Below are 25,532 nucleotides of genomic sequence, written 5' to 3' on the forward strand. Positions count from 1 at the left end.
AATAAGAGGGAACAAGTGCAAAAGCCCTGGGGCTTCCATGCTTTGGTTGGAGTGACAAGAAGGCCAAAAGGGCTAGAGCAGTGCTAGGTAGTATGGGAGAAAATGAAATCAGAGAAATAGGTGCCACATCATGTAGGGCCTTCCTTGGAGGCCCTTTTGATCATTTTGATTTTTATTGTGTGATGGGAAGCTTTTGGAGGTTTTGAGCGGGCAATAATATGACCTGGCTTACATTTTAAAAGGTCACTGTGGCTGCCTTTATTTAACTAGCAGGGCAATAATGGAAGTACACAAACCAGCTAGGCGTCTATTGCAATAGTCTAGGTAATATATAATGACTTATAATAGGATGGTAGCGGTAGAGGAGGTGACACGGAGCCTTTCACCCTGGCCTACTGGTTAGAAACCCCCTGGCCTGGCAGCTGGGAGTAACCTTTTCAGGGGCCTTCTGCACTCTTCCTTCAGGTGTCAGAACGAGGCAGAGTGTACATACCCCGTCCAATTCTTGGGCAACTTGCACACACTACCCCCCTTCAGAGAAAGAACCTCCTGAACAGCTTAGCTGCACCTCAGGCTTCTGAATCCCTTATTCAAAAATGGGAAAATGGAGGTCTCGGGGGTAAATGGCTCTCGTGGGTATAGAAACCACTTAACAAGGTCAACCCCAAAGGAAATGGGGTTTTCAAAAGAAACCTTCTGGAGAGAACTGCTTGTTCTCAGTATTAAAAAACAGGGCAAAAATGGAAGTCGCCCAGGAGGTTGCCTGCCAGCCTGTTAGAAATGAAGCTGATTTCTACCACAATTCCGGGAGACGTCTAATTCGTATTTCTTTTCAGCATCAAAGTCAGCCGCCCGGAACACCGCGAAAACAACTTTGCCTCCTCAGTATTGCGCACGCGCCCCTCGCTCCATTTTCCGTTGGTCTTAAGCCCCGCCCCCTATGCGTCCTTCGAGGAGGGCTGGGAGCGGAGAGCTCGCGCGACCGCTCTTCCCCCAGTCTTCTCCAGCACGTCGTCGCAAACGGGGCCGGAAAGCGTGGCGGCGCAGGCGCAAGCGCAGAGAGCGGAGGCGGTGGTGGTGGCGGCCGCTGGCCAGTGTAAGATGGCGGCGGCGGTGGTGGCGGCAGTGGACAGGGCGGCTGGGCGTGGAACAGTCGGAGCAGCCTCTGGCAGAAGGATGACCCAAGACAGGAAGCGGGCTGCTGAGCCTCGCCGGCTCCCGTGCTTGTAACTGCCCCAGCCGGACACCCCCCCCCTTGACCTACCCGGTCCGTGTCTCGTTCCGGCTTGGCCTGCCCCCCTCTCCCCTGGCCCACTCCTCTTCAAGATAGGTTTGACTCCTTTCCCAAGCTCCCAGGGCTCAGGGCTTCTTCCCCTGACCTGAGTCACCGCCGGGAGGATTGGCTGCCTTTCCCTCAGGTCAGCCCCAGGGTTGCCCCCAGGAGCCTGCCCCGCAATCTTCAGGGACGCCTTGCCTCGTCGGGTGACCCATTTGTGTGCGCTTTTCCCCCCTTTAGATTGGGGACGTGGCTCCCCCTGCGTTTCCCCGTCACCTCAGGACCACCGCGCAGTGTGCCCCCTCCCCCATCCCGAGTTCTCGGGCCCAGCACCTTGTACGGAAGGCCGAGGTCCAAGATTACCCCGCAGTCAGTTGTTGCTGTCTGTTCCTGTACCTTTTGTAATGTAATTCTCGTAGCCTGCCTCCCCTCACCCCTAAATCGTTCAGGACACCGTAGAACGGTCCCATTTGGTCCCTGTTAGTTGGAAAGCATCTGGTGGCTTGAGTTTCTGACTCATATGATTGTTGCTGGAGTCTCTGTAAACAAACCGGCATTAGCGCTATCACGTTCTCTCCGGGATTTCCCCGCTGCTCTGTGGCTTCTTGTTGAGAGGTTTGGTTAGGGGTTAGCGTTGAAAAGATTCAGGTTTTCCTTTTAAATGGCTTCTACGTTTTAGTGGAGCTGGGAGATTACTTGCCTGGTTCCTTTAATTTCTGTAACTGTAAGTTATTTGTTCAGTAGTCAGAATTAGATAAATTACGGTGGTTCTAAATAGTTCTAAGGAGGTCTAAAAAATAGTAACGTATTCATAAATATTTTTTATTATGTTTAGTAGAAGAGACACCTTTGCCATTTAAACTTTTAACTTTTCTCAGTCCTTCAGTGAATCAACAGACCTATTTTCTCAGGAGCTCAGCCTGGCCCTACTTCAGTGATAAAGGAGGAAAGGTGAGTAGGAGTTGAAGGCATTTAAATTCCTGAGTGCAAGACAGACCCTACCTTGGTGCTCAAGTGCTGACCACTAGTCATAAAATTCCTACCACAGTTTCCCAAAGAGTTGGGTATTGTTCTTGGCTTTGTTCCAGCTCTGGTTAAATTACTTTTACAAGTTTAATTGGCTCTGCGCCTCTTGACTTTCTGTGGTAAACTATTGCTGTATATTTTCACATGACTACAGTTAAGCCTAGAAGTGAATGTATCTCCCTCTTTCTTTATTCATTTGCCTTGTGTTTTGCCTTTGTGCGGATCGTGTTTCTTACACTGTTAAAAGCTGGGAACTAGTTTGCCTGAGTTCTGTTTAGCTTTTTGTCAAATCAAGTCTCTTTGCCTCTCAGGACTTTAAATTGTCATTTCTTGCTATGGAGAATATTTAGCCGCTTTTAACTAAAAGCTAGTGAGTGATGAGTGGTGCTGCCTTTAGTTGGTGACTGAGTCCAATCCACCTCAGAATTCCAACTTTTCAGGACACAGTGATAAATTTTTGGTAAAAAAAAGTAGTGGTGCTCTTTTATATCTGGTCTGAAGAATTCTTGGTTAGCAGAGGAATCATCCTGTGCATTCAGCAGCATGGGCCCGTCCCACAGAGGGAGTTAGGACATACTTGTAAACGTAATTTTTGTAAGGGTGTTAGATTTCTGGTAGCAGAGAATAGTGCTGTGGTTGAGTTTCATAGGCTGTGACGGAAGAGCTGAGTGGCTCTGGAAGGTAGGCCTGGCTGATTCTTAATATCTTTATGATTTGTAGTAGGAAGAGGTTGAGTGTGACATTGGTGAGTTTTATTCCACACGGCTCATTATGAACTAGAATAAGATTATTATTGGTAGTATGTATGTGTATCAATAAGATAAAAAGGGGAAAATACAGTCTTTAGAACTGGGTAGGTCTGGGTTTAAATACTGTACTAAGATTTATTAGCCATGTGACCTTGGGCAAGTTACTTAAACTTTTCTGAGTCTTAATTTCCACATGTGTAAAAGTGGGATAATACTGCTTACGTCCTAGGGTCATTGTCAGTATTGTATGAGGAAGCTTATATAAAGGTCTTACATTATGCCTAGCCCAAGATGGACACTAAAAAAATATTTTCTCTTTTCTTTGCACATCATTGATATAGCTTTGAATAAGTTATACGTTAGTTTACACTTCTTTGCATTTTGCTTTTGAACACGTTTTTCTGGTTAATTTTTCAGATTCATTTTTTTTTAATTAATTAATTTTTATTTTTGTCTGCATTGGGTCTTTGTCGCTGCGTGCGGGCTTTCTTTAGTTGTGTTGAGCGGGGGCTACTCTTTGTTGTGGTGCACGGGCTTCTCATTGCAGTGGCTTCTCTTGTTGCGGAGCATGGGCTCTAGGTGCGCGGGCTTCAGTAGTTGTGGTGCACGGGCTTAGTTGCTCCGCGGGATTTGGGATCTTCTCGGACCAGGGATCTTCTTAACCACTGCGCCACCAGGGAAGCCCTTCAGATTCATTTTTAATTGGTCAGCTTAGATGTGTTCTTTGTAGGTGCCCACCTAGGGTTGTCTTCTGAACATGATTCAGTTTAGTCTGGTGGGAGTTCCAGACCAGAGGACAGCAGGAATATTAGATGTTGATGTATGTATATTTCTAAATGCATTCTTAAATTAAACATCAATAAGTTTCCTTTGTTCTTTGCTCCTGCCTCTTGGTCTCTCTTTTAGCTCACCTAATCAGAGTTGACCTAAGTATTGTAACTCCTTTCCTTCCAGCTTTCAATGTTGTTCACCACCTCAGCTCTAGCTACCTCTTATGCCTTTTCCTTTTTGCCATAGAAGGAATACATTTTTTTTTCCAAGTTGTTGGGCTCTGCAGTGGTCCTCATCAATAGTTAATCAAAGAACTAGACCATGAAAAGGTCTCCTTTCTTTCTGAAGTAAATCTGGGCTAGGGAGTTAGGAATGCAGAGTTTTTTATTTCATCTCCCCAGCTGGACCATCTTAATAATACGACAGCACAGATAAAAAGTTTTTAACCTCTTGTTGGTTTCTCTTTCACATCTTTTTGAGGGAGGTAAGGGCACATGAAAATTAAGGAAGTGTTGATAACATTGCTATGAAAGCAACTGTGTTCATTCAGGCCAGTGATCAACTTAGAGTTGACCAACTTTCATTACCACCATCTAGGGTCTAAATTCTCTCTGTTCAAAGGTAAAGACTCTTGGGGTGGAGGGTAGTGAGGTGCATTTTATTATTTGTGTTATTTATGAGGTCTAGAGTTCTGTGTTCAGCAGGGCGAGAGTGGGTGTGGGAGGAGAAAAGGCAATATGTCGAAAGAGGCATAACTTTGACTGTTCCTTATTACTGTATGTGCTGGGAAGAACCCACTCCCACCATCACCACTACCAAGAAAGGCTTCACATTTTATGCTCCAGGTTGACACCTGTGTATACAGTGAATCAATATTTTTAGTCTGTAGACCACAACTGTAAAATTCTTATATTTCTGAAGATATTTTATATTTCAGGGTGTTGCATAAGAATTGTTGCACCTTACTAAGAAGTATTACCTACCGTGGCTGCAGTGGGAGGCTAGGTATGCTTATGACCTTAGTTCCCACCACCAGCCTGACAGGGCATTTTATTCAGCAGCCTGTTAAATGTATAAGAATCAGTCTCAGTGCTATGATCCTTAGTTTTGACTAGGATCAACCTAAGACAGAAGCTTGTCTTCAGAGAAAGCTAAAAGAAATGTCTTTTTGTTGCCAGTTTAAAACAATACTGGCATTTCAAAAGCAAACAGACTCCAGTAGAAGACATTTTATAGAAGTATGCCCTGTTGTGGGAGACTGAGATCTTCAGAGTTTCATGGTCTAGGTCCTGTATTCTATCAGGTGAGTTACAGGCTTTAAAAATCATGAAGTGACGGGTTGACCTTTGTTTTCAGTAGATAGATTTATTTCTGGATTATTTCTGCTGTAGAAAAGTTATTCTAAACATGTCTAGGAAGTGTCCAGATTATAAAAGACAGAATTATCCAAACAGCTTTTTATTGCATCACATTGGTGTTAAAGTTAGTTTTTAAGATTGAATTAGTTTTTTTGTTTTAAAGCAGATTATCAGTGAGCCAAGATAATCTGTTATTTACTCTCAGCCATTGGGAACCCAGGCAACTGAAAGAATTGAATCAGCAACAGTCATGGACGTAGTGACTATATCTTAGTTCCAGAGCCAAATGCTGGTGATTTTAGATTAGCTTTACAGTAATATTGAAAACTGTTCATCTTTCATTTTTGTGAGTATACCCAAGAAACTTTATCACTGTTAAAATTGGTCAGAAAAAGGGGCTACCTCTTCTTATTTACTGATTCAGTTATTTTTGGAGTGAGAAGAAAGTCCTTGAAAGGTCTTTAAAAGTTAGAGTGTGATGCGTTTTATGAATTGGTCACTTCTTTATAGCAGTCTTTATCTCTACCTCTACAGGACGTAGTTTCTGGGCCAGAAGCCCAGTTTCTCAAGTACTGCCTTAACCCAAGGAATGTGTATGCCAAAGATAAACTAATGAATTAAGGCTGCCCTGAGTTTGCAAATAGGGCATGGTGAATGATTAATTTGACAAAGATGGCATCTTATTAATGAAACGTAGTGTGTCTAAATGGATTGGGTTATTGCAAAAGTTTTCATTATTGTATCTGAGAGGTTAGATATTTGCTCTTATTCTCTGAGGATACTATTTAAGGAGGCCTGGGCAAGTTCTAATGTGAAGCATCCATGCTTGCCTCACATGTCTTTTTTTTTGTTGTTGTTAGCCATCTGGAAAGCTATTATAGGATTTACCTCTAGTGGTAGCCAAGAGGCTATATTCCTCTGGTGCACTTTAAGCATTGCCACATTATCAGGTATGTTTTTAACCTTACTTAGGCCCCACATTATTTATACTCTGTCCTCTAGTCTCGTGCAGATAGGAGGGCACTTCTTGATGTTTTAGCCTCTCTTTCTTTATTGTTTTATCGTAAGTTGTACCCTTTCATCTCTGTAGTGTCCTTTCAGACAATTTAAGAAAAATTTGAAATGTGAATGGCAAAAACTGGTAATGGGGACTGGATTCTGATGTAAATATAAATCATTTCATAGTGGGAACACAATGAAATTTCCTAAGAAATGGGTTTTCCTTAAAATGATTTAAATTGAGATGAATGTGCTTAAATGTTATTATAAAACATTCCTTAGCTCTGTTGCTGGAGATAGCACTTAGTGCATTCCTAACATACTCTGAAATACTGTTAGTAGAATTAAAGCCAATAAACTATAAACACAGGGCATTTGGTACTACTAACAGGGAGAGAAGGCATTCATCCAGTGGAGGAACAGAGTTCCTTGTTTGTAGTATAGTTGATGTAGGACTTCTTACCTTCCTCATCATCATTTGTGATGGTTGCTTTGAAGTTCTCATCTTGGCTATCTTCTGAACCTTAGAAAGGGAGAAGACTTAAAGAGACTTATGCTGTGGGCTCCTGGGTATATTGCTTTACCCTAGTTCATAGAACACGAATGTACTCAAAAGAAGGTATTAACAGAGTTCTCTGAATTCTTTAAAAGGCCAGTGAGAGTAGGTAAGCAGATTTCATAGACTTGGAACTGTGTGTTGATTTGTGTACAATGTTTGGAGGATCATTGTTGAGTGGTGAAGAAGCCCAGGCTTCTCTAGGAAATGCAGTCTGGAATCAGAGATGAGAAGCTAGAAAAATAATATAAATGCCTACCACGTACAGACAGCCAGTTGCAAATGTTGTGTTTAATCCTCTAAACCAGCTCCTTCAGGGTAATGATATTGTCCCATTTTACGAAAGAAACAAACTCAAGGGTAGATGGTCGAAGTACAATTCAAACCGAGGTCTGACGGACACCGAAGCCCTTTTCTTTCCATTATACCATATGCTGTCTTTAAAAACCAGGGCTCTTCAATGCCAAGTGCTGAAGCAAATTGAGCTGAAAGGTAGAGTTCAGTACTTTTTTAAAAAAAATTAATTAATTGTTTATTTTTGGCTGTGTTGGGTGTTCGTTGCTGCGCGTGGGCTTTCTCTAGTTGCGGCGAGCGGGGGCTACTCTTCGTTGCGGTGCGCAGGCTTCTCACTGCGGTGGCTTCTCTTGTTGCGGAGCATGGGCTCTAGGCACGCAGGCTTCAGTAGTTGTGGCATATGGGCTCAGTAGTTGTGGCGCACGGGCTTAGTTGCTCCGCGGCATGTGGGATCTTCCTGGACCGGGGCTCAAACCCGTGTCCCCTGCATTGGCAGGCAGATTCTTAACCACTCTGCCACCAGGGAAGTCCATCAGTATTTCTTATAAAAGTGTATTTAAAGTATAAAAGGTCTGTCCAAATGACAATATGAATGAACACATTTTTGAATTGTTTAAACATGGGTCTCAGGTTATGATTAATTGGTAGCCTAATAAGTTTTTTATGGGAATAATTTGAATGGACTTAACTGAAGAGATAGCTGAATCCTTTTATTTTATGATACTTGAATAGGGAGAAAACCAGCATTCTCACTCAATTCCTGAGGTAATTCCATGGAAAAGCAGTTCTGAGTCTTACAGCCTTTTATCAGTTTGCACCTTTCTGTACTCTGTAGCATTTGAAACAAGAACCATCCCCACTTTCTTGAAACCTTTTCATCTCTTGACTTCCAAGTCATTTAAAACTGTTACTCTTTCAACTTCCCTGGGCATTTCTCTCCCTCTTTTTTCAAAGGGTAGGTATTCCCCAAGATTTTTTTCCTTTCTTGACTCCTTAATTTATTTGTTTTGTTTTTTTAGTGAGGTATAATTTACAAGGGATTTTATTTTGAAGCTTATCTATACAAATAATTCTCAAGCCTGTATCTCTGGCCCTAATTTATTTCTCAGGTTTCAGACATACATTGATTTTCCACTTACTTTCCTGACATGTCAACTTGGATTTTAAACGTAATCAAATTCCTCTCTTCCCCCACATGCCAGTCTCTCATTTATGGCACTTGATTTCCTCTGGGCACCCAGACTCAAACTTGTCTTTTTTATTTTTTGAGCTTTGTTACTGCTCATTGAGCCAAATTCTATCAATTCTGCCTCTACAGTGTTTCACACGTTGACCCCATTCTTTTAATTTTCTCTGCCATCAGCCTAAGACAGGGTCTCATTGCTTCTTAACTTTGGCAACTGTCCATTTCAGTCCATCTTATTATCCTTAAAATCTTCCTGATGACACACACACACACCTTCTACTATACCTCACACTCACTCACACACACACACACACACACACACACACACACACACACACCACCTTCTACTGTACTTCTTAACTAATGAACTATACCCCAGCATCTAGCCAAGCCAGACTACCCATGTATTTTGTTGAACATAATCAGGTTTTTCATCTTCCATGTCTTTTCTCATCGTGGTCCTGATGGAATAGCTTCCTCAGTTCTACCCATTGAAATCCTCTCCTTCCTTCAAAGTCCAGTTTAAAAGCTAATTTCTCCATGGAAGCTTTTCCTTTCTCCCTGACTAAACATAATCCTTTACTCTGTTGAACTACAACAACATTCTGTTTATCTTTTCTTTTTCTTTTCCTTTTTTGGCTACGCCACTCGGCTTGCAGTATCTTAGCTCCCTGACCAGGGATTGAACCCGGGCCATGGCAGTGAAAGAGCTGAGTCCTAACCACTGGACTGCTAGGAAATTCGTTTTTTTTTTTTTTTTTTTTAAATGGTACTGGCACTTGTGTCTCTTGTATCATAGTTGTATACCTGTTTTTCCTAGTTGCTTATTGGCTACAAAAGGTATTATGACTGCCTTATTTATATTTGTAGATCCTGTATTGCCTTGTACATTGTTGTATTACTAGCATGTCTCAGTACAAATGGGCCACTGGGTGGTGCCAGAGGCCTATAATTTAGATAAAAAAGAGAGGCTAGAGCTGCTATACAGTTGGGTTACCCAGTGCTGTTACATCTTCTGCAAGATAGGAATAGAGATTAATTTCCCTGATCCAGAAACGTTTATAGTTTCTGCTCCTCTGTCCCGTTTACCAGAGGAGACAGTGTAGTATATTTAACTCCTCCGAGTACTTTAATAGAGAGTAGCCCAGAACTAAAGGCCTGCCCCCCTGTAAACATGTTTATATAGTATGAGTTTCAGTTTCCTTGGGGTCATCCTTTGAATTCAGTGTCTGAAGTTCTCTGTCTGATTAATAAACACTGTACTATTAGAGTGGGGCTGGCAGCAGGAGTTGGGAAAGTTGGCTTGGAGAAGTGTTTATTGTGAAGTAGAAAAACAGTAAGGTAAGGAGAATGAATTTAAATTGAGCCATTTCAGCTTGAAAGCAAAAACTGGGGATGGAGAAAATAGGACTGGTTGATTCCAGATGGACTGTGGGACCTAAGACTGAAAAGCAAATTTGTACTTTGGATGGAGATCAACCCTGAACAGCTGTTCAGTCATGAGTGGTGTGGGACATCTGTCCTCCCAAGAGGAACCAGGGATGTGTGGCTCTCAGATATGTCTTACTAATAATTGAAGTAGTTTCTACCATCACATTTCACTTTACGAGGAAATTCTGAAACCTTGTCTCATTTAAACATGGGTGTCTGTGTAAGAGAGTTGGGCACTTCAGTTGCAGAATGAGACATGCCAAACGAGACAGCTGGACTGACCCAGCTGGACTGACCCAAGAGAATGCTGAGATTATGTAACTCAAGGGAACTCACTGAGCATGAGTTCAGGTCTTAGTAAAGGGATCAAGGACAGTAATATTATTTACAAGTTGATGTTTCCATTGAACCTGAGGTAAGGTAGAGTTATCAGACCAGTTTCCATAGACCCTAGAGTCCAAAGGAGTTAAAATGAACTTGAGAGAAATTTTAAAGATAAAAATAAAAAGCATATGTATACAAATTAGTAGTACAACCGTTAGAACTACTTTGGACTACTTTAAGCTTCTGGTATTCTTAGTTGTCACCTAGACAGTAGGGTTGAAGACTTCTTATGAGTTCAGGATTCATCTTGCCTTTAATGTGGTTCTGATAAGGCAGTGTTGTTTGCAGCAAAAATTCTTCCACATTTTAATTTTCAAGCAAGAAGACCGGACATTTTGCTCTCATTTATTGTGGCCTATTGGCCAGTGTTAGCTAACTTCTGTTAATAATCGCAGGCTTGAGAATCTAGTATTTTTAATTGTTGGGTTGTATCTGTCATTTAACACTTTGCATGATTCTCCCCCCCCCCCCACTCTCTCATTCTCTTTTCTGGCCAGATTGATTGATTGATAATTTACATACAGTAAAATTTACCTTTTGTTTCACTGACCCATTCTATGGGTTCTAACAAATGCATAGTCATGTAACACCACTGTGATGGAGGCATAGAACATTTTCATCATTCCAGAAAGTTTTCTCATGACTGTTCGTAGTTAGTTCCTTTTCCCCAAATCCCAGCAATGACTTATTTGCTCTCTGTCCCTATAGTTTATCTTTTCTGGAATGTCCTACAAATGGAGTCATACTATGTAGCTGTTTGAGTCTTGCTTCTTTCACTTAGCATAACACATTTGAGATCCATTCATGTTGCTGTATATGTCAGTAGTTCATTGTGTGATGGACCACAATTTTTTTATACATGACCTGGCTGAAAACCACTTGTTTTTAGTTTTTGATGGATCTAAGTAAAGCCACTAAAACATTTACATTTAGATTTTTAGGTGGATATATAGTTTCATTTTTCTTGAGTACATACCTGGGTAGGATTCCTGGGTTGTATGGTAAGTGTATGTTTAACTTTATAAAAAAAAACAAACTGCTGAACTGTTTTTCAAAGTGACTAACTACCATTTTACCTTTCTCTGAGCAGTGTGTGAGACATTAGTTGCTCTACTCCTTGTTAGCACTTGATAAAGTAAACTTTTATTATTATTATTTTAAAAATTTTAACTATTCTAATAGGTGTGTAGAGGATTCTCATTGTGGTTTTAATTTGTATTTTGCTAATGACTAATAATGTTGATAATATTTTTCAAGTGATTGTTATTTAGTTGTGAGAGATTTTAAATATATTCTGATTGCTGTCAAATATGTCTTTTGTAGATATTTTCTTCTAGTTCATTGCTTGTCTTTTTGTTTTTTTAAGTGTCTCTTGAAGACTAGATTTTTAATTTTTGTATGTCCAGTTAATTAATTGTTTCTTTCGTGGTTTGTGCTTTTTTGCATTCTATCTTAAGAAATACTTGCCATGGGGACTTCACTGGCGGTCCAGTGGTTAAGACTCTGTACTTCCAATGCAGGGGGTGCATGTTCGTTTCCTGGTCGGGAGACTTAAGATCCCACATGCCTCACGGTGTGGCCAAAAAAAAAGAAATACTTGCCTAACCTGATGTCACAAAGATTATCTATTTTGTTTTTCTTCTGAAAGTTGTATTGTTTTAGCTTTTACATTTAGGTCTATGATCCATTTTGAGTTAGTTACTTTTTGTATATTGTACAATGTCCAAGTCGAGTTTCTTTTTTTTTAATTTGGATGTCCTGTTGTTCTAGTATACCTGGTTTCTTGTATAAATCTTTCATCAATATTAGGATAAGAAAGCAGCCCCATTGGTTTTAAACAAGAGATGTTTGGTGCCTCTTCCACAAAGTACTCTTACATCCTGTTTTAACTCCCCCTCTGCTTGATTTTTAGTTAATATTTTGTCATGTATTTGGTTTAAAATTTAAGGCCTTTTTCTTATTAAGACAGGAGAAATCTAGGTCACTGGAATTTCTTAGGTAGAAATTAAAATGACACCTGGGTCTTTTTTCCCCATCCCCCAATAGTTTACTCTTTAACCTTCACTTTGGCAGGGGTTATGGTTATTTTTAGAGTACAGGCAGTAGAGCTAATCTAATTAAACTCCCCCAGCTACCTGGGGCAGTGAGCTCATCAGCTCTTCCAGGCTCAGTTTGGTTTGCTCTGGACTGGATTTTACATGGAAATTGATCAAGGTAAAAACAGTGGATTTGTTGGGAATGGAGTGCATTAAAGAGTGAAGAAGGTAATTTAAGTTTGGGTCAGATATGGTCCCTACCTCAAATTATAAAATAAGGTTGTATTCTTTGGTGATGGAAGAAATTCTAGAGTGACTCCTATGCTTAATTAAGACCTAGGGCACAGTCATAGCACCTTAGCCTGCTTTAATTTGGGCACTTACTCTAATTTCTACCCCAGAATTGAGATGGTTTTAAGTTTTTTCATTTTGACAGACATTTATACGATCACAACTCATCCCCAAAGTAATTGTATTTTATCACTGTCATCGAAGTTTCTTGGCTTTTTAGAGAAGTGGTCCCCCAGAATGGGAATGTATGTACTCCAAGGGGTATGGAAGATGATCCAGTGGTGTATAGGGAGGGAATGTTGAAATTTTAAGTTTTTTCTGGAAAAATCAAGCTTAATATTTAATGTGAATTGATTAAATGTGGGTTCATGAAACTATCAAAGTTTTCACTGATAGAAGTTCATAATCAGTTTTGAGATCACTGCTCTAAGAGTGTCCTTCTTCAGAAGTTTTAACATATAATTTTGCTTAACTGTACCATCTCTGGAATTACTGATACTGTTTTACAAAAGAAGAAAATGAAGCCCAGAGAAGATTAAGCAGCACATCCAAGGTCACATCACAAAGTTTGTTAATAACTTAGCTAGTACTAGAACCCTGGACTTCCAATTTTCAGCCTAGGACTAATTTTACTAAACTCTGTGGCCCCTAAAATGTGACTTTTAGAAGCTCTCTGCCTATCAGCTCGGTGATTAAACAGAGTTGACATAAGCATTCACAGGTTTTGTTCTGTTTCTGAATTTAGGAATAAATTCTGCGAACTTTTTTCCTCAAAGAAAAGATCGCTTCTTGCAAGAACCTTAAACCAATTTCCCAGAAGATGAGCTTTACAACCTCTGGGTATAGGTTCAACCTCATGGCTCTCCTTTTCTGAGAAGAGGTTCTCAGAGCTAGGTAAGCATTAGGCATTTGGCGCCTCCTGCCCAGCAAATGTGTTTTCTAGAGCCACTGTGAGTCTAAAGTTCAGGCAGTCTGGGCTTCTGTAGAAGTTGATGAGATTCAGTTTTGAGAAAGGGTCTCTAGAGCTGCTCAATACTTCTTCTCTAGGAGTGGATAACAGTGAGATGGGAAGTATGGTGTGGTTGACAGTTTTGATTCTGGAGGTGAGAAAACATCAGTTCTGTTCTCAGTTGACCATAAGGTATGCCTATGACCTTAGTTTTTAATCTTAAAGTAGTACAGTTGTTTTCCCTGCTTCATAGAACTTTTGCAATTAATGTAATTAATTTAAGCCCTAGGTGAGGAAGAAGATATTGCTGAGCTACTAAAGAATATAAACAGGGACTACTGAGAGGAAAAAAACAAGTGTTGTGTGAGGAATGCTGTACAAAAATACATCACTGAAGTAGGAGGAGGAAAACAGCCTGCTCTGCAAACAGCTCTTCACTGTTTTTCTTTATGTGGCTTCACAGATCTGTTTTTTGTTGGCATTGTCTTTCATCATCACCCTTCCAGGTGTCCCTCCCTCAAATTCAGCCTCAGTCCTCCTCTTGCATTATTTCTACTCCCCCGCCGTGGCCTAATGTGAGCAAGCTTTGGGCAGCTGTCTCTTGGCAGAGGACACTTTTTAAAAATTTTTTTTGAAGCAACTTGGATTTTTGTAGAGGAGAGAAGGGGGTAAAGATAAGGATGGGGCTGCTTCTGGGATAATTGTTATGGGAATGAAAGGGCTGTTGAAAGATTAGAGGCCAGTGTGCCTGGGTACAAGGACTGGAGTCATAATCATACTTTGTCTTTTCATTGCCTTTTGTCCAAGGCACTGAAAGGGCTTAACAGAATTCTGGTCTGAATAATATTATTCTTTGCTCTTTGGAATTTGCTTGAGGTGGGAGTGAGGCCCTGAAAAAATAATGACTGTATTATAGTGGTATAAAAGGAATAAAGCTAGGTACCCTGACTCCTAGTTAGGGCTTTGCTAAACAGACAAACCTGGTGAAAGTTCTTGGAACTAGGTGAAATAGTGTTTGCCATTTTATGAAATGGACTGAGATGGTTTTAATGGAAGTGTTGCACTTTCTTCTCCAGCCTTGCACTTGGTGACTGACTTACTAGTCATAAAAGGGAAGAAAAAACTTTTAGGTTCCTTTTTAGGGGTAGGATACTCCTGAGTTCTAATTTGACTCTGCTTCTTATAATCCTTAGTTAATATCTGTGCCTGTATGTTTGAAGCTAGGCATCTGAATGACCATAAAGCTCAGGCTGTTATCCCAAGAGCTCAATTTCTTCTATCTCTGCTGTTTTGTGTGTGAAATGATATTCAGAGTCTGACCTTCCTCTTCATGTTGTGAAGACAAGTGTTTCATAGAGTTTGTGGATACATACGACGATTATTTACAACAGAAGGTTTTTGCTTTAGAGGGTAGTGCTGAAGCTAGCTTTTTGTATTGAGTTAAGACTCTCTGCTTGCTTGCAATACATGTCACTTGATATAGACCTGCTGTTCCAGGATTTATTTCAGTTCCTTCTTTCCCATCTGAAAAATCACTGCCAGTTACTCAGTGAGAAGAGATGGCAGTTAGCCTCCCAAAGATATGTGTCTTTATAGAATTTAGACATGGGGGGATACTATCTGGCATAATTTTCAGCAGCTGAGAAGCCCTGCTGAGCACACACAAAAAAATCAATTTTGTAAAAATGACAAAGGCTGTACATTGTTAAATCTCCTGGTGCCTTTTACCATCTTTCCCAGATTGTTTCCTAATTGTTTCATTTTCTTACTCTCCTCAATCCAGGCTGGCTGCAGTAAACGTCATTCAAGATGTCCAGCAAAGGGAGCAGCACAGATGGCAAAACAGACTTAGCTAATGGTAAGGGGCCATAATGAAGGTGAAGCTATTTTTGCTATCGACTGAGGTTCTCCTCCTCCCGCAAAGAGAGTGGAGACCTGGATTTTAGCGGAGGGAAGGAAATCTTTCCTAAGAGTGAACTCTTCCTGTGTTGTTTTGAGTGTAGGAAACTACACAGGAAACACCTTGGACTACCTGGTACTTTTGCTCCTTCAGCTTTTATCTGATTGTTTTCAGAAGATCAATAATAGAGTTGTCCCTCTAAGAGGTCAAGTGGTTTGGAATTTTGTAAGGGTGGACAAAACCTAGGAGATGCTGTTAATAAAGGAGAAAAAGAAGATCCAATTGGTGGTGGAACCAAGGGAGTTGTTGGGAAGGCAAGGCTCCCCAGTTATAAGGAGAGGTCTCTTTTCATGGTAGATCATAGTTCAGTAGAGAGATTAGATAAGAGATGAAGTTATAAATAGATGCAATTGGGGCTTTTTTCTTTCTTTTTCTTTTCTTTTCTTCTCTTTCTTCCTTTTTTTCCTTTCCTTCCTTTCCTTTCTTTCCTTTCTTTCCTTCCTTTCTTTCTTTCTTTCTTTCCCTCCCTCCCTCCCTCCCTGCTTCCTTTCCTTCCTTCCACCAGTGCTGCCAAGTATTAAATCACTGGGTCTACGGCAGATTTGAAGGCAGAATATCATGATTCTGGTAGAGTATAGCTACTACCTGGGTTATTTGACCAGTGCATCCACTCTGAGCCAACTTCCAACTAGAGGAGGTCCTTCAAATGGATATAATTGGACAGCACAGTGTTCAGCATTCCTCAGCACCTTGTAGGTTAAGATTATCGTCTAAATTCTAGTTGACGTCTTTGGTAGAGCAATGAAGTGAGTAAGGGAGAGCGAGACTTTCAGCATGCTGTTTTACTGCCCCTTTGTTCTTTTCTTACCACTGGTGTTCATTTATCTTCTGTAAAGGAGAGTGATTCAGAGTTTTCACTGGGCTTAGTTGAAAGGCACAGGATTCTAGAGGGGTTGGAGGTATACAATTGATTTGGAGTTTGGCCATTAGCTAGATCAGGGATTGGCAAATTATGGCCTGCAGGCTAAATCCACAGGCCTGCGGGCTGCTGTTTTTGTAGTTTACTGGAACTCAGTCATGCTGCATTTATTTACATAGTATTTATGGTTACTTTTGTGCTACAGCAGTGGAGTTGAGTAGTTGTGCCATACATCCATATGGTCCAAAGTTTAGAAGCCTAAACTTTTTTTTTTTTTTTAAATTAATTAATTAATTAATTTATGGCTGGGTTGGGTCTTCGTTTCTGTGCGAGGGCTTTCTCTAGTTGCGGCAAGTGGGGGCCACTCTTCATCGTGGCGCACGGGCCTCTCACTATCGCGGCCTCTCTTGCTACGGAGCACAGGCTCCAGGCGCGCAGGCTCAGTAATTGTGGCTCACGGGCCCAGCTGCTCCGCGGCGTATGGGATCTTCCCAGACCAGGGCTCGAACCCATGTCCCCTGCAATGGCAGGCAGATTCTTAACCACTGCACCACCAGGGAAGCCCCTAGAAGCCTAAACTTTTTATTATCTGGCCCTTTATAGAAAAAATTTGCCAACCCCTAGCTATTATCTTGGTCACTGACTGTTAGTGTCCTCTTGCTGAGCTTGTGATATGCTCTGGCCCTTATCTTAATGTGCTAAGGCCCCCAAAGTCATCTTAATTTTAACAATAAATGCTAGGAGTTTTGATGTTTCATTTTTTTTTTTCTTCTTCACAGAAGTGATGGGTGTGATATTTTATCCCTTCTCACCACTCCCAATCTCAAACCCAATTTCATTTCAAAAACCACAATTATTAATCTTTCTCAGCATATACAGTAGCCTCAGCAAATGTAGTTCCTGGGAGCAAATTGCTGCACTTTTCCCCTTTTTCTTCCAGTTCCTAGTCGTTTTCACACTGTGCTCTTAGTTGAGGTGCTTTTTGAAAAGAGCTGTTTGTGTGTCTCCCAACCTTCTGTCACTACTTGAACCAAAAGTGTGTGTATTGTTTATCTGTTTTCTTTATTGGGCTTTGCCTAAGAGTTCATTGAAAAGACGTTCCATTGCTTCAAAGATCTTCAGAAATTACTGCTTTAATCCAGATGACTAAGCAAGAAGATATTCCCATTTTGAATCCTTAAACATCAATGTGGTATTGGAGTTGAATAGCTTATACCAGAGTCACACATAGCTGGTCAGCCTTTCCTAATAGCCTTTACTTCTGGCAAGATAAAATTTATTGTCATCTGAGGAAAGGAGGCCATTAGCAGGGTTTAAAATCTTCATTCACCCCCTTCCTTTCTTTACATCTTGACCTTAGTTTGGAAGTTTTGGTCCTTTTGGCCCTAGAACATTGCCAAAGTGCTCACTAGAATATGATTTGGCTGTTAGATAGGAGAATTCGGTATCTAATTTTGGGGATTATATTGCTCAAAGTGACCCAGTTATTTTATAACTACCAATATGGCAGACCTAGAATATGAACTTTTCAGGTCCCACTGTAGTAGCCCTGATTTTTATCAATTTTATTTATGCTTCCTGATAAAACTTTGTCTCACTAGAATTCCTATATCTAAAACTAGTATTACGATTATTAAATTAATGGAAGTAAGGCAGAATACATTTATCAGCAAAAAAGAGAGCAAGAAGCCACTCAAATGGTCACAATTTCCACTTGTCCCTTGCACTTCCTTCTGGATTCTTAGTGGATTTTAAAACCTCGGGGGAAGAAACTTCAGGGTTTAAGAGGTGGGAGGTAGTGGTGCTTTCTCGAAGTGGTAAATAGTCCAACTCTTGCTGGGGATGGCTGTTCTTTTTTTAAAATTTATTTATTTATTTTTATTTTTGGCTGTGTTGGGTCTTTGTTGCTGCGCGCGGGCTTTTTTCTAGTTGTGGCGAGCGGGGGCTGCTCTTCGTTGCGGTGCACGGGCTTCTCATTGGGTGGCTTCTCTTGTTGCAGAGCACGGGCTCTAGGCGCACGGGCTTCAGTAGTTGCGACATGCGGGCTCGGTAGTTGTGGCTCACGGGCTCTGGAGCGCAGGCTCAGTAGTTGTGGCACAAGAGCTTAGTTGCTACGCGGCATGTGGGCTCTTCCTGTACCAGGGCTTGAACCCGTGTCCCCTGCATTGGCAGGCGGATTCTTAAACACTGTGCCACCAGGGAAGCCCAGGGATGGCTGTTCTTTTTTCTTATGTTCAACTTAATTATGTGCCATAACTAATGGATGCCCATCTAGCAAAATAGAGCCTAAGGTAGTTGTATCAGGCATACTTTTTTAAAATCTGCCAGTGCTTTGCTTCTTGAGAATTTATTATAATCTTTGGTTGTCCTGCAGTTCTTTATTTGTGTGTGACTTTGGTTTTCATCTTTTCAAGATTCCCTCTCAGAAGGTACTGTTTATAAGCATATGTAATGAAAACATTTTGACCAAAGTTGGTTTCTGGGTCTTTTGGTGGGATGAATTTTTAGACTAAGGAGTGGGAATCCTTCTGGTCACTATCTTATTTCCTTATTTTTCCCCCTCACCTACCCATTCCTCACTAACATGCAGGAAGCCTGTCTAGCAGTCCAGAGGAGATGTCTGGTGCTGAGGAGGGGAGGGAGACATCCTCAGGCATTGAAGTGGAGGCCTCAGACCTGAGCTTGAGCTTGACCGGGGATGATGGTGGCCCCAACCGCACCAGCACAGAAAGTCGAGGCACAGATACAGAGAGCTCAGGTGAAGACAAGGACTCTGACAGCATGGAGGACACTGGCCATTACTCCATCAATGATGAAAACCAAGTCCATGACCACTCAGAGGAAGAAGAGGAGGAAGAAGAGGAGGAGGAAGAGCATCCTCGTCGTCGCGTACAGCGCAAGCGGGCCAACCGTGACCAGGACTCATCAGATGATGAGCGGGCCCTGGAGGACTGGGTGTCCTCGGAGACCTCAGTCCTGCCCCGACCTCGCTGGCAAGCCCTTCCTGCCCTTCGGGAGCGGGAGCTGGGTTCAAGTGCCCGCTTTGTGTATGAGGCTTGTGGGGCAAGAGTCTTTGTGCAGCGTTTCCGCCTGCAGCATGGGCTTGAGGGCCATACTGGTTGTGTTAACACCCTGCACTTTAACCAGCGCGGCACCTGGCTGGCCAGTGGCAGCGATGACCTGAAAGTGGTCGTTTGGGACTGGGTGCGGCGACAGCCAGTATTGGACTTTGAGAGTGGCCACAAAAGCAATGTCTTCCAGGTGAGGCAAGGGAGCAGATTGGCAACTGAGAAAATCAGGCACGAGTTAGATAAACCTGAGCTGCTGCCTGGAGTAGGAGTGATAGTGAGTTGTGGTAGGAATTAGATATCAGGACTCCGTCCTTCCTTGGCTCCCATAATGACTTAGAGGAGTTAAATACACTGAAAGACTCACGGCAACCTTTTGTTTCCTTGAGCACAGAGACTGTAAGAAGCCTCATTATAATAGGAAGGGTGCTTGGAAATCATCAGGAAGGCGCTAAATGCCGTGCTAGGAGGCGGTACAATACAAGAGCAGAGGCTCTTGAACCAGTCTAGTTGAGTTTAAATCTTGGTCCAACCCCTTAACTAGCTGTGTGATCTTGGGCAAGTTTATTTAACCTCTGTCTTCAGTTTATTTACCTATAATATAGGGCTAATAACATACAGGGTCATGAGGATTAAATAACAGTAGAAGCTAAGCAGTTAGAACCGTGCCTGGTACTTAATAAACATTTGATAAATATTAGTTAATTTTGTTATTCTCTAGAAGTTTTACTTACCAGCCCCATCCATCATATGGTACTAGCCATTTATCCCTAAGCATGTTCTCTTTCCTTCCCCAATATCCCCTCTAGTTTCCTTTTTCTTTGTAGCAGGTTTATGTTTACTTCCTGAATCAAGGAAGATTTTCTCCTTTTTCCCTTACCTTTCTTTCTTTCTGGGTATATTCCTAGTTCACCTGAGCACTCATACCAGTTCAGCCTTACAGAATCAACAGAAATCCTCTCATATCAGAAATTTTTTCTTTTCCTCTCCTTTAACCCTTGGGAGAAATTGGACTTGAGCCAACTGTATAAGAGCAAGAGGTCTAAGTTTCCAGCTGTTGTGTAGCAAAAGCAGATGATTTGGGGTTGTCATCATGTTTTTCCCTCTCAAATTCACCTCTTCAATTTCTCTTGTCCTTTTTTTTATTCTTAACATCCCAGGCCAAGTTCCTTCCTAACAGTGGCGATTCCACCCTGGCCATGTGTGCCCGTGATGGGCAGGTTCGGGTAGCAGAGCTGTCTGCTACACAGTGCTGCAAGAATACAAAGCGTGTGGCCCAGCACAAGGGAGCATCCCACAAGGTAAGTAAGCCCTTGCCCCAAAGGTTGTGCAGTTCAGCTCCTCTTTGGATCTCAGCCAAAGCCCTCCAGTATCTCTGTCCATTGTGTCCCCTTTGTTGTGGTCACCTGCATCACTTCTTTCAGTCCTAGGATTTGTAGGTAAGATGGGAGAAAAAGCAGCCACACTAAACTTCTCAGAAGGCAAGTATTTGAGAGAGCTCTAGATCTTGCACATGCAACATTCACCTGATAATACTTAACTCCTAAGCTGAAACATGGTTGGTTTGGAGATCCTTGAGGTCTACTGTGCCTTCCAAACCTTTAAAATTTACTCCTATTGTATTTAGAACATTTTAACAGCTCTAAGGTGCTAGCTGTTGGCTTCTTATATGTGAGAGCTCCAGCTTTTCTGCTCACAACTCAGTGCATAAACAGTACTATTTCTGGAAGCCCTATTTAGAGCTGGGGATATAGGCCAAATAATCATGATGGCAGCCAGTGAGGAGCCAAGAACTGCCTAGTCTCAGAGTAGGCACTGTTTTCTTCCATGCCGTGGAAAGAGGATGGTCCTCTTTTTTTTTTTTTTTTTTTTTTTACAAACCCTAAACAAATATGTAGGTGGACCTGGAGTATGCTTTCCTCGCCCATGGCTCAAGAAATATGAAAATTACCTATTTCTTTGATTCTTAAGACTACCCCCAACCACTAGATAACTAACTTTTAGAACTAAGCTGTAGGGAATGAAACTTGGGTGCCATTTCTCTCCCCACCTGAGGGTGTGGAATTGATTTTGAGGATGAGCCCTAATGGCGGTGTTTTCCTTTGGTATCACTGTTCATATCCCTTGGATACTTCGTTAAAATAGCAAATCACCTGTCCTTTTGACTTGTATAGAATAAATAAGCTGTGAATAATTCACACAGAGCAAGAGAGAATGGGCTTATTATCTTCTTTCCTGGGATTTTACAACAAAAAAGGTAGATGTTTCTCTTGCTGAGACATTTTATTATTTTTTTTTTTGAGACATTTTAAATGCAGCCCTTCATAAAGATAAAGGAATGAGTTAGACAACCTCTAATTTTAATCTTTAGAAACCTCATCCTTTCCCTTTTTTCTCCTTCAGTTGGCCCTGGAACCAGACTCTCCCTGTACGTTCCTATCTGCAGGTGAAGATGCAGTTGTCTTCACCATTGACCTCAGACAAGACCGGCCAGCTTCGTAAGTATAGCAGTAGTATTTTTACAGAATTGGATTTCTTGGCTTTGAAAATATTGCATGTGTCCTAGGTAATGCTCAACTCTCTGGTCCATCAGAATGGTTCCTTTGTATTTATGATAAGAAACAGATGAGTTTAGGGGAATTCCTTACTTCTTTGTTGTCTGTTTCTCAGCAGTAAAATACTATTCACCTATCTTCATTTCTAAAGCAGGGTTCAGTTATCTTATTATATGTGGGCTTTAATAACTGGACAGTCTTCCACTCTCCATTCACTTGGGTGCCACTCAACTTCCCCACAAGAAGCACATTACTAGCAACTTAGAGATAAGCTCCTATGTAGTTTTCACTTCAATTTTGTGTAGAAATGTAAAAATTAAATGATAATTCTTGAACAAAAATATTGGTAGCTATAGTAGAACTCTATCATATCACAGCTTATTTTTACATGAATCAGAGATTCATAGGTAAATTATATCCCCTTTTAGCTGTGTGATATCATAGAAAGAGCATAGCATCTTATTTGGATCCAGGCAGACCTAGATCAAATCTCAACTTGGGCACTACTAGTAATGACCTATATAACCTTTCTGAACTTCAGTTTCTTCAGCCTCACTATGGGTATAATCAGTCAGTCTTATTCTCTCTTTTTCTGGTTTCTGTGAGGATTATTGATAAATGTGTTTGATACCTCAGCATAGTGTCTGGCACCATGGTTGGAACATACTGACTTGTAGCTACTAATTATTTCAGTTTCCTTTTTTCATTTTTATTGCTTATAATAAACAAATATATCTTGTTTTAAAAACTCAAATAATGAAGTATGTGGACAAAATGTAAATGCTCCCTCATATATACCTCCCCTGCCCCCCACTTTTCTAGCTATTGATAACCATTGTTAAAAATTTTGAATACCTTTTCAATCCTTTTTGTATACATTTATGTATCTTACTATATACATATACACTCTTCCCTCCAACATGGGATAATTGTACATATATATAAACTTACATATACGTATGTTCCTGCAATTTACTTTTTTCACATCATGATGTATTTTGGAGAGCTTTCTACGTCAGACCAAAAAGGCCTACCTAATTTTTTCTTTTTAAACATTTTATTTATTTATTTATTTTTATGTGGACCATTTTTAAAGTCTTTATTGAATTTGTTGCAATATTGCTTCTGTTTTATGTTTTGGTTTTTTGGCCAAGAGGCATGTGGGATCTTAGCTCCCTGACCAGGGATTGAACCCCTGCCCCCTGCATTGGAAGGCAAAGTCTTAACCATGAACCGCCAGGGAAGCCCCTATGGCCTACCTCATTTTTAACCATGACATCTGTGTCATGGCATTGGTGTACCACAGTTTGTTTAACGACTACCTAGTTGATAGATTATCTACATTATTTATTGTATTGTTAGTCTTAAAAACTATATATATATATTTTTAATATGGCATTCTGGAAGTTTATTCTAGGATCACAAAGTGAGGAAGAACTCAAGATTTCAACTTTTCAGAACTCTCCCCCCTTAAAAATTATCTTAACTCTTACATGTCAATACCAATATTGAGTAAGGGGTGTCACTGATTTACATAGCATACAAGTAAAATATAAGTTAATTTAGGGAATATAATCTTAAGGCTGATTATTATTAGACTTTTATTTTTAGATAAGTATACAAAAAGTTGTCTAGAAAGTGAAGAATTTAAAATAGTGGTTAAAGGATGGAAATGTTTTTGGCTTGTGGAAAGGATATACTGGTTATTTATATAAAACTTAAGAGGATGAAGATTGAGAGATAATGAATGGATTTCTCCTGCAAAGGGAACAGGCCTGGGTGACAAGGGATCTGCCTCCTAGTACTAGCCTGCAGTTATACAGCTTTGAGAAAATCATTTAATCTCTTAAACTGAATGATGTTTGTTATTTTCAGTTCTCAAGTTCCATGGTTCTGTGATAATGGAACATTAGCAAGTTTTCCAGAGGGGAGTGGAAGGACAAAGATGGAAAAAATGATATGAGTTTGTTTGGTCTGCTCTGGTAGAGCGTTGTGAAGCTGAGTAAAATCCTATGGATCAGGTTCAGAGGAAAACTACTGTTAGGCCACAAGAAATTGGGAATCTGGTTCAAGTAATGGGCAGAGTAAATGACTGGCAGATTATTGAATGTGTAATGAAAAGATGTAAGCAGAAAATCTGACTGAGAGTTGATCAGTGGATCTAGGTGCAAGCAGTAATAGGTGGGATAGAAACTAAAAGGGGGAACATAGGAGAAACTTTGAGTAGGAGGAGGTCCAGATTCTGACCTTAAGAAAGTTTTTGCTTTAGGGGTTGAATTAGTGGAAGGCTAGAATGAGGTGGGAGGACTGAATGTGAAGGTCATGGCTAGAATGTGTATCCGTATGTGTTAAGCTGGTGCCTGAACATCTGCGTATATCAGAGGCATTTTTGTGTGAAGTTGGCATAGGGGAATTTTTCTTTTGTGTATACATAATAGCTGAGTCTCTGGAAGCTGGTGATATTGGCTAACATCATAGGAGGAGTTGGATTTGGAGCTGTGGGTGGGATATTCATTTAGGCAGCGGAAGCTAGTTTGAGATATTCTTCAGAGGAATCCTTTGGTTTGATCTGTAATTGTTTTTCCCTTTTTCCTGGAACATACCAGCTCGCTAAAAACTGCAAATTTTAAGGCAGAATTTGGTAAATTTGTTTCATATGGCTTTGTGTGCTGCCTTGCTCTGGTGTCAAAACGTTTTTTTTTTTCCTGCTGCCATTATCAATCATTTTTATAGCACCTCTGCATTTTCCCCACAGGGCTCAAGGTGCTCTGTGCATTTATGCATTAGGAGAGAGAATTGTTTGTTTTAGGTGATTAAATGGAGGCATAGAAGATTGAGTTCTTTGTCAGGATTAGATGACAGTGGAGCCAGTACTTCATAATCTATCCCCTCACTTCTTTCATTTTGCTTCTGCATGGTAACTGTTATGTTTGTCTGACCCTCTCCTTCTAAAAATCCAAATTGCTGAGGAAATGAGATGTTCCTCTGAAAAAGAGCAGCAGCTGCTCCTCTTCCTCTTCCATATCTAAAGCCCAATTAGAGCTGCCTCTTCTCCATTGCTAGTTTTGTTCCTGAAACTCTTTTTTGACTTGTTTTCTGCCTTGTGTTTTGGGTATGTGTGTATTTCCTAATGACATTTATTTTTAATGACCTTTGTACACTATTCTTTTAATGGAAGGCTGCAGAGATTTTAAAATTAAATTTCTCCTTTGCCTAGAGCAGTCTAGGATGGAGTGACTTTGACCATTCAGAGAGGATGCTGACATCATTTACAAAGAAACTTATTGTCATAGTTATAGTTCTTTCATTTTCTGTAAGCACCAGAAATGAGCAGAAGCTTAGAATTAAAAATGAAAGCTGTTATTCATAATCGCCAAAACTTGGAAGCAACCAAGATGTACTTCAGTAGGTGAATGGGTATACTGTGGTATATCCAGATAATGAAATATTATTCAGCACTAAAAAAAAAAAAGAAAGCAAGCAAGCTAAAAAGCCCAGTCCCTTCCTTTCCTGTCTTCCTTTTCCTATAAATTTACTAATCTTTATGATGTCATATTTGACAGGTTGAACGCTTCAATCTGGGAGGAGTATTTATAGGGCTACCCTTAAGGTGGGACAAAATTATGGCTCTTTGGCCAAAATCTTCTGGCTAAAACTCTGAAATTTTATGAGGTTTCCTCGGGGTCCCATGCCCTCCTAAGAATCACCTCTTTTTGTGGTACAACCAGAAGAATAATTTAGAAATAATTTTTCAGCATTAAAAACAGCTGTCTTGACAAGAATC

General features: G+C 40.7%; 1 protein-coding gene and 1 long non-coding RNA gene across 10 annotated transcripts in view; one reads left to right on the top strand and one right to left on the bottom strand.

Moving 5' to 3' along the window:
- The first annotated feature begins 947 nt into the window (after nucleotides 1-947).
- Nucleotides 948-25,532, top strand: part of DCAF8 (DDB1 and CUL4 associated factor 8) — a 43,276-nt gene continuing 18,691 nt past the window's right edge. Inside the window, exons 1-7 of one of the 9 annotated variants that reach the window (XM_082405747.1) lie at nucleotides 948-1,096; nucleotides 2,155-2,227; nucleotides 13,103-13,251; nucleotides 15,090-15,164; nucleotides 18,716-19,386; nucleotides 20,354-20,494; nucleotides 21,597-21,691. In XM_082405747.1, coding sequence (XP_082261873.1) covers nucleotides 15,116-15,164; nucleotides 18,716-19,386; nucleotides 20,354-20,494; nucleotides 21,597-21,691 — 956 coding nt within the window. In that variant the 5' untranslated portion in view covers nucleotides 948-1,096; nucleotides 2,155-2,227; nucleotides 13,103-13,251; nucleotides 15,090-15,115. The other 8 variants (XM_082405744.1, XM_082405748.1, XM_082405745.1 and 5 more) reach the window with 8 other exon arrangements.
- Nucleotides 15,656-18,704, bottom strand: LOC309636032. Its single transcript, XR_014249196.1, has 2 exons — nucleotides 16,699-18,704; nucleotides 15,656-16,383 (listed from the first exon to the last, which is right to left on the bottom strand). It is a non-coding gene; the product is annotated as an uncharacterized lncRNA (long non-coding RNA).

The sequence above is a fragment of the Balaenoptera borealis genome, assembly GCF_965194805.1.
Source record: "Balaenoptera borealis genome assembly, chromosome: 1".
Lineage (NCBI taxonomy): Eukaryota > Metazoa > Chordata > Mammalia > Artiodactyla > Balaenopteridae > Balaenoptera > Balaenoptera borealis.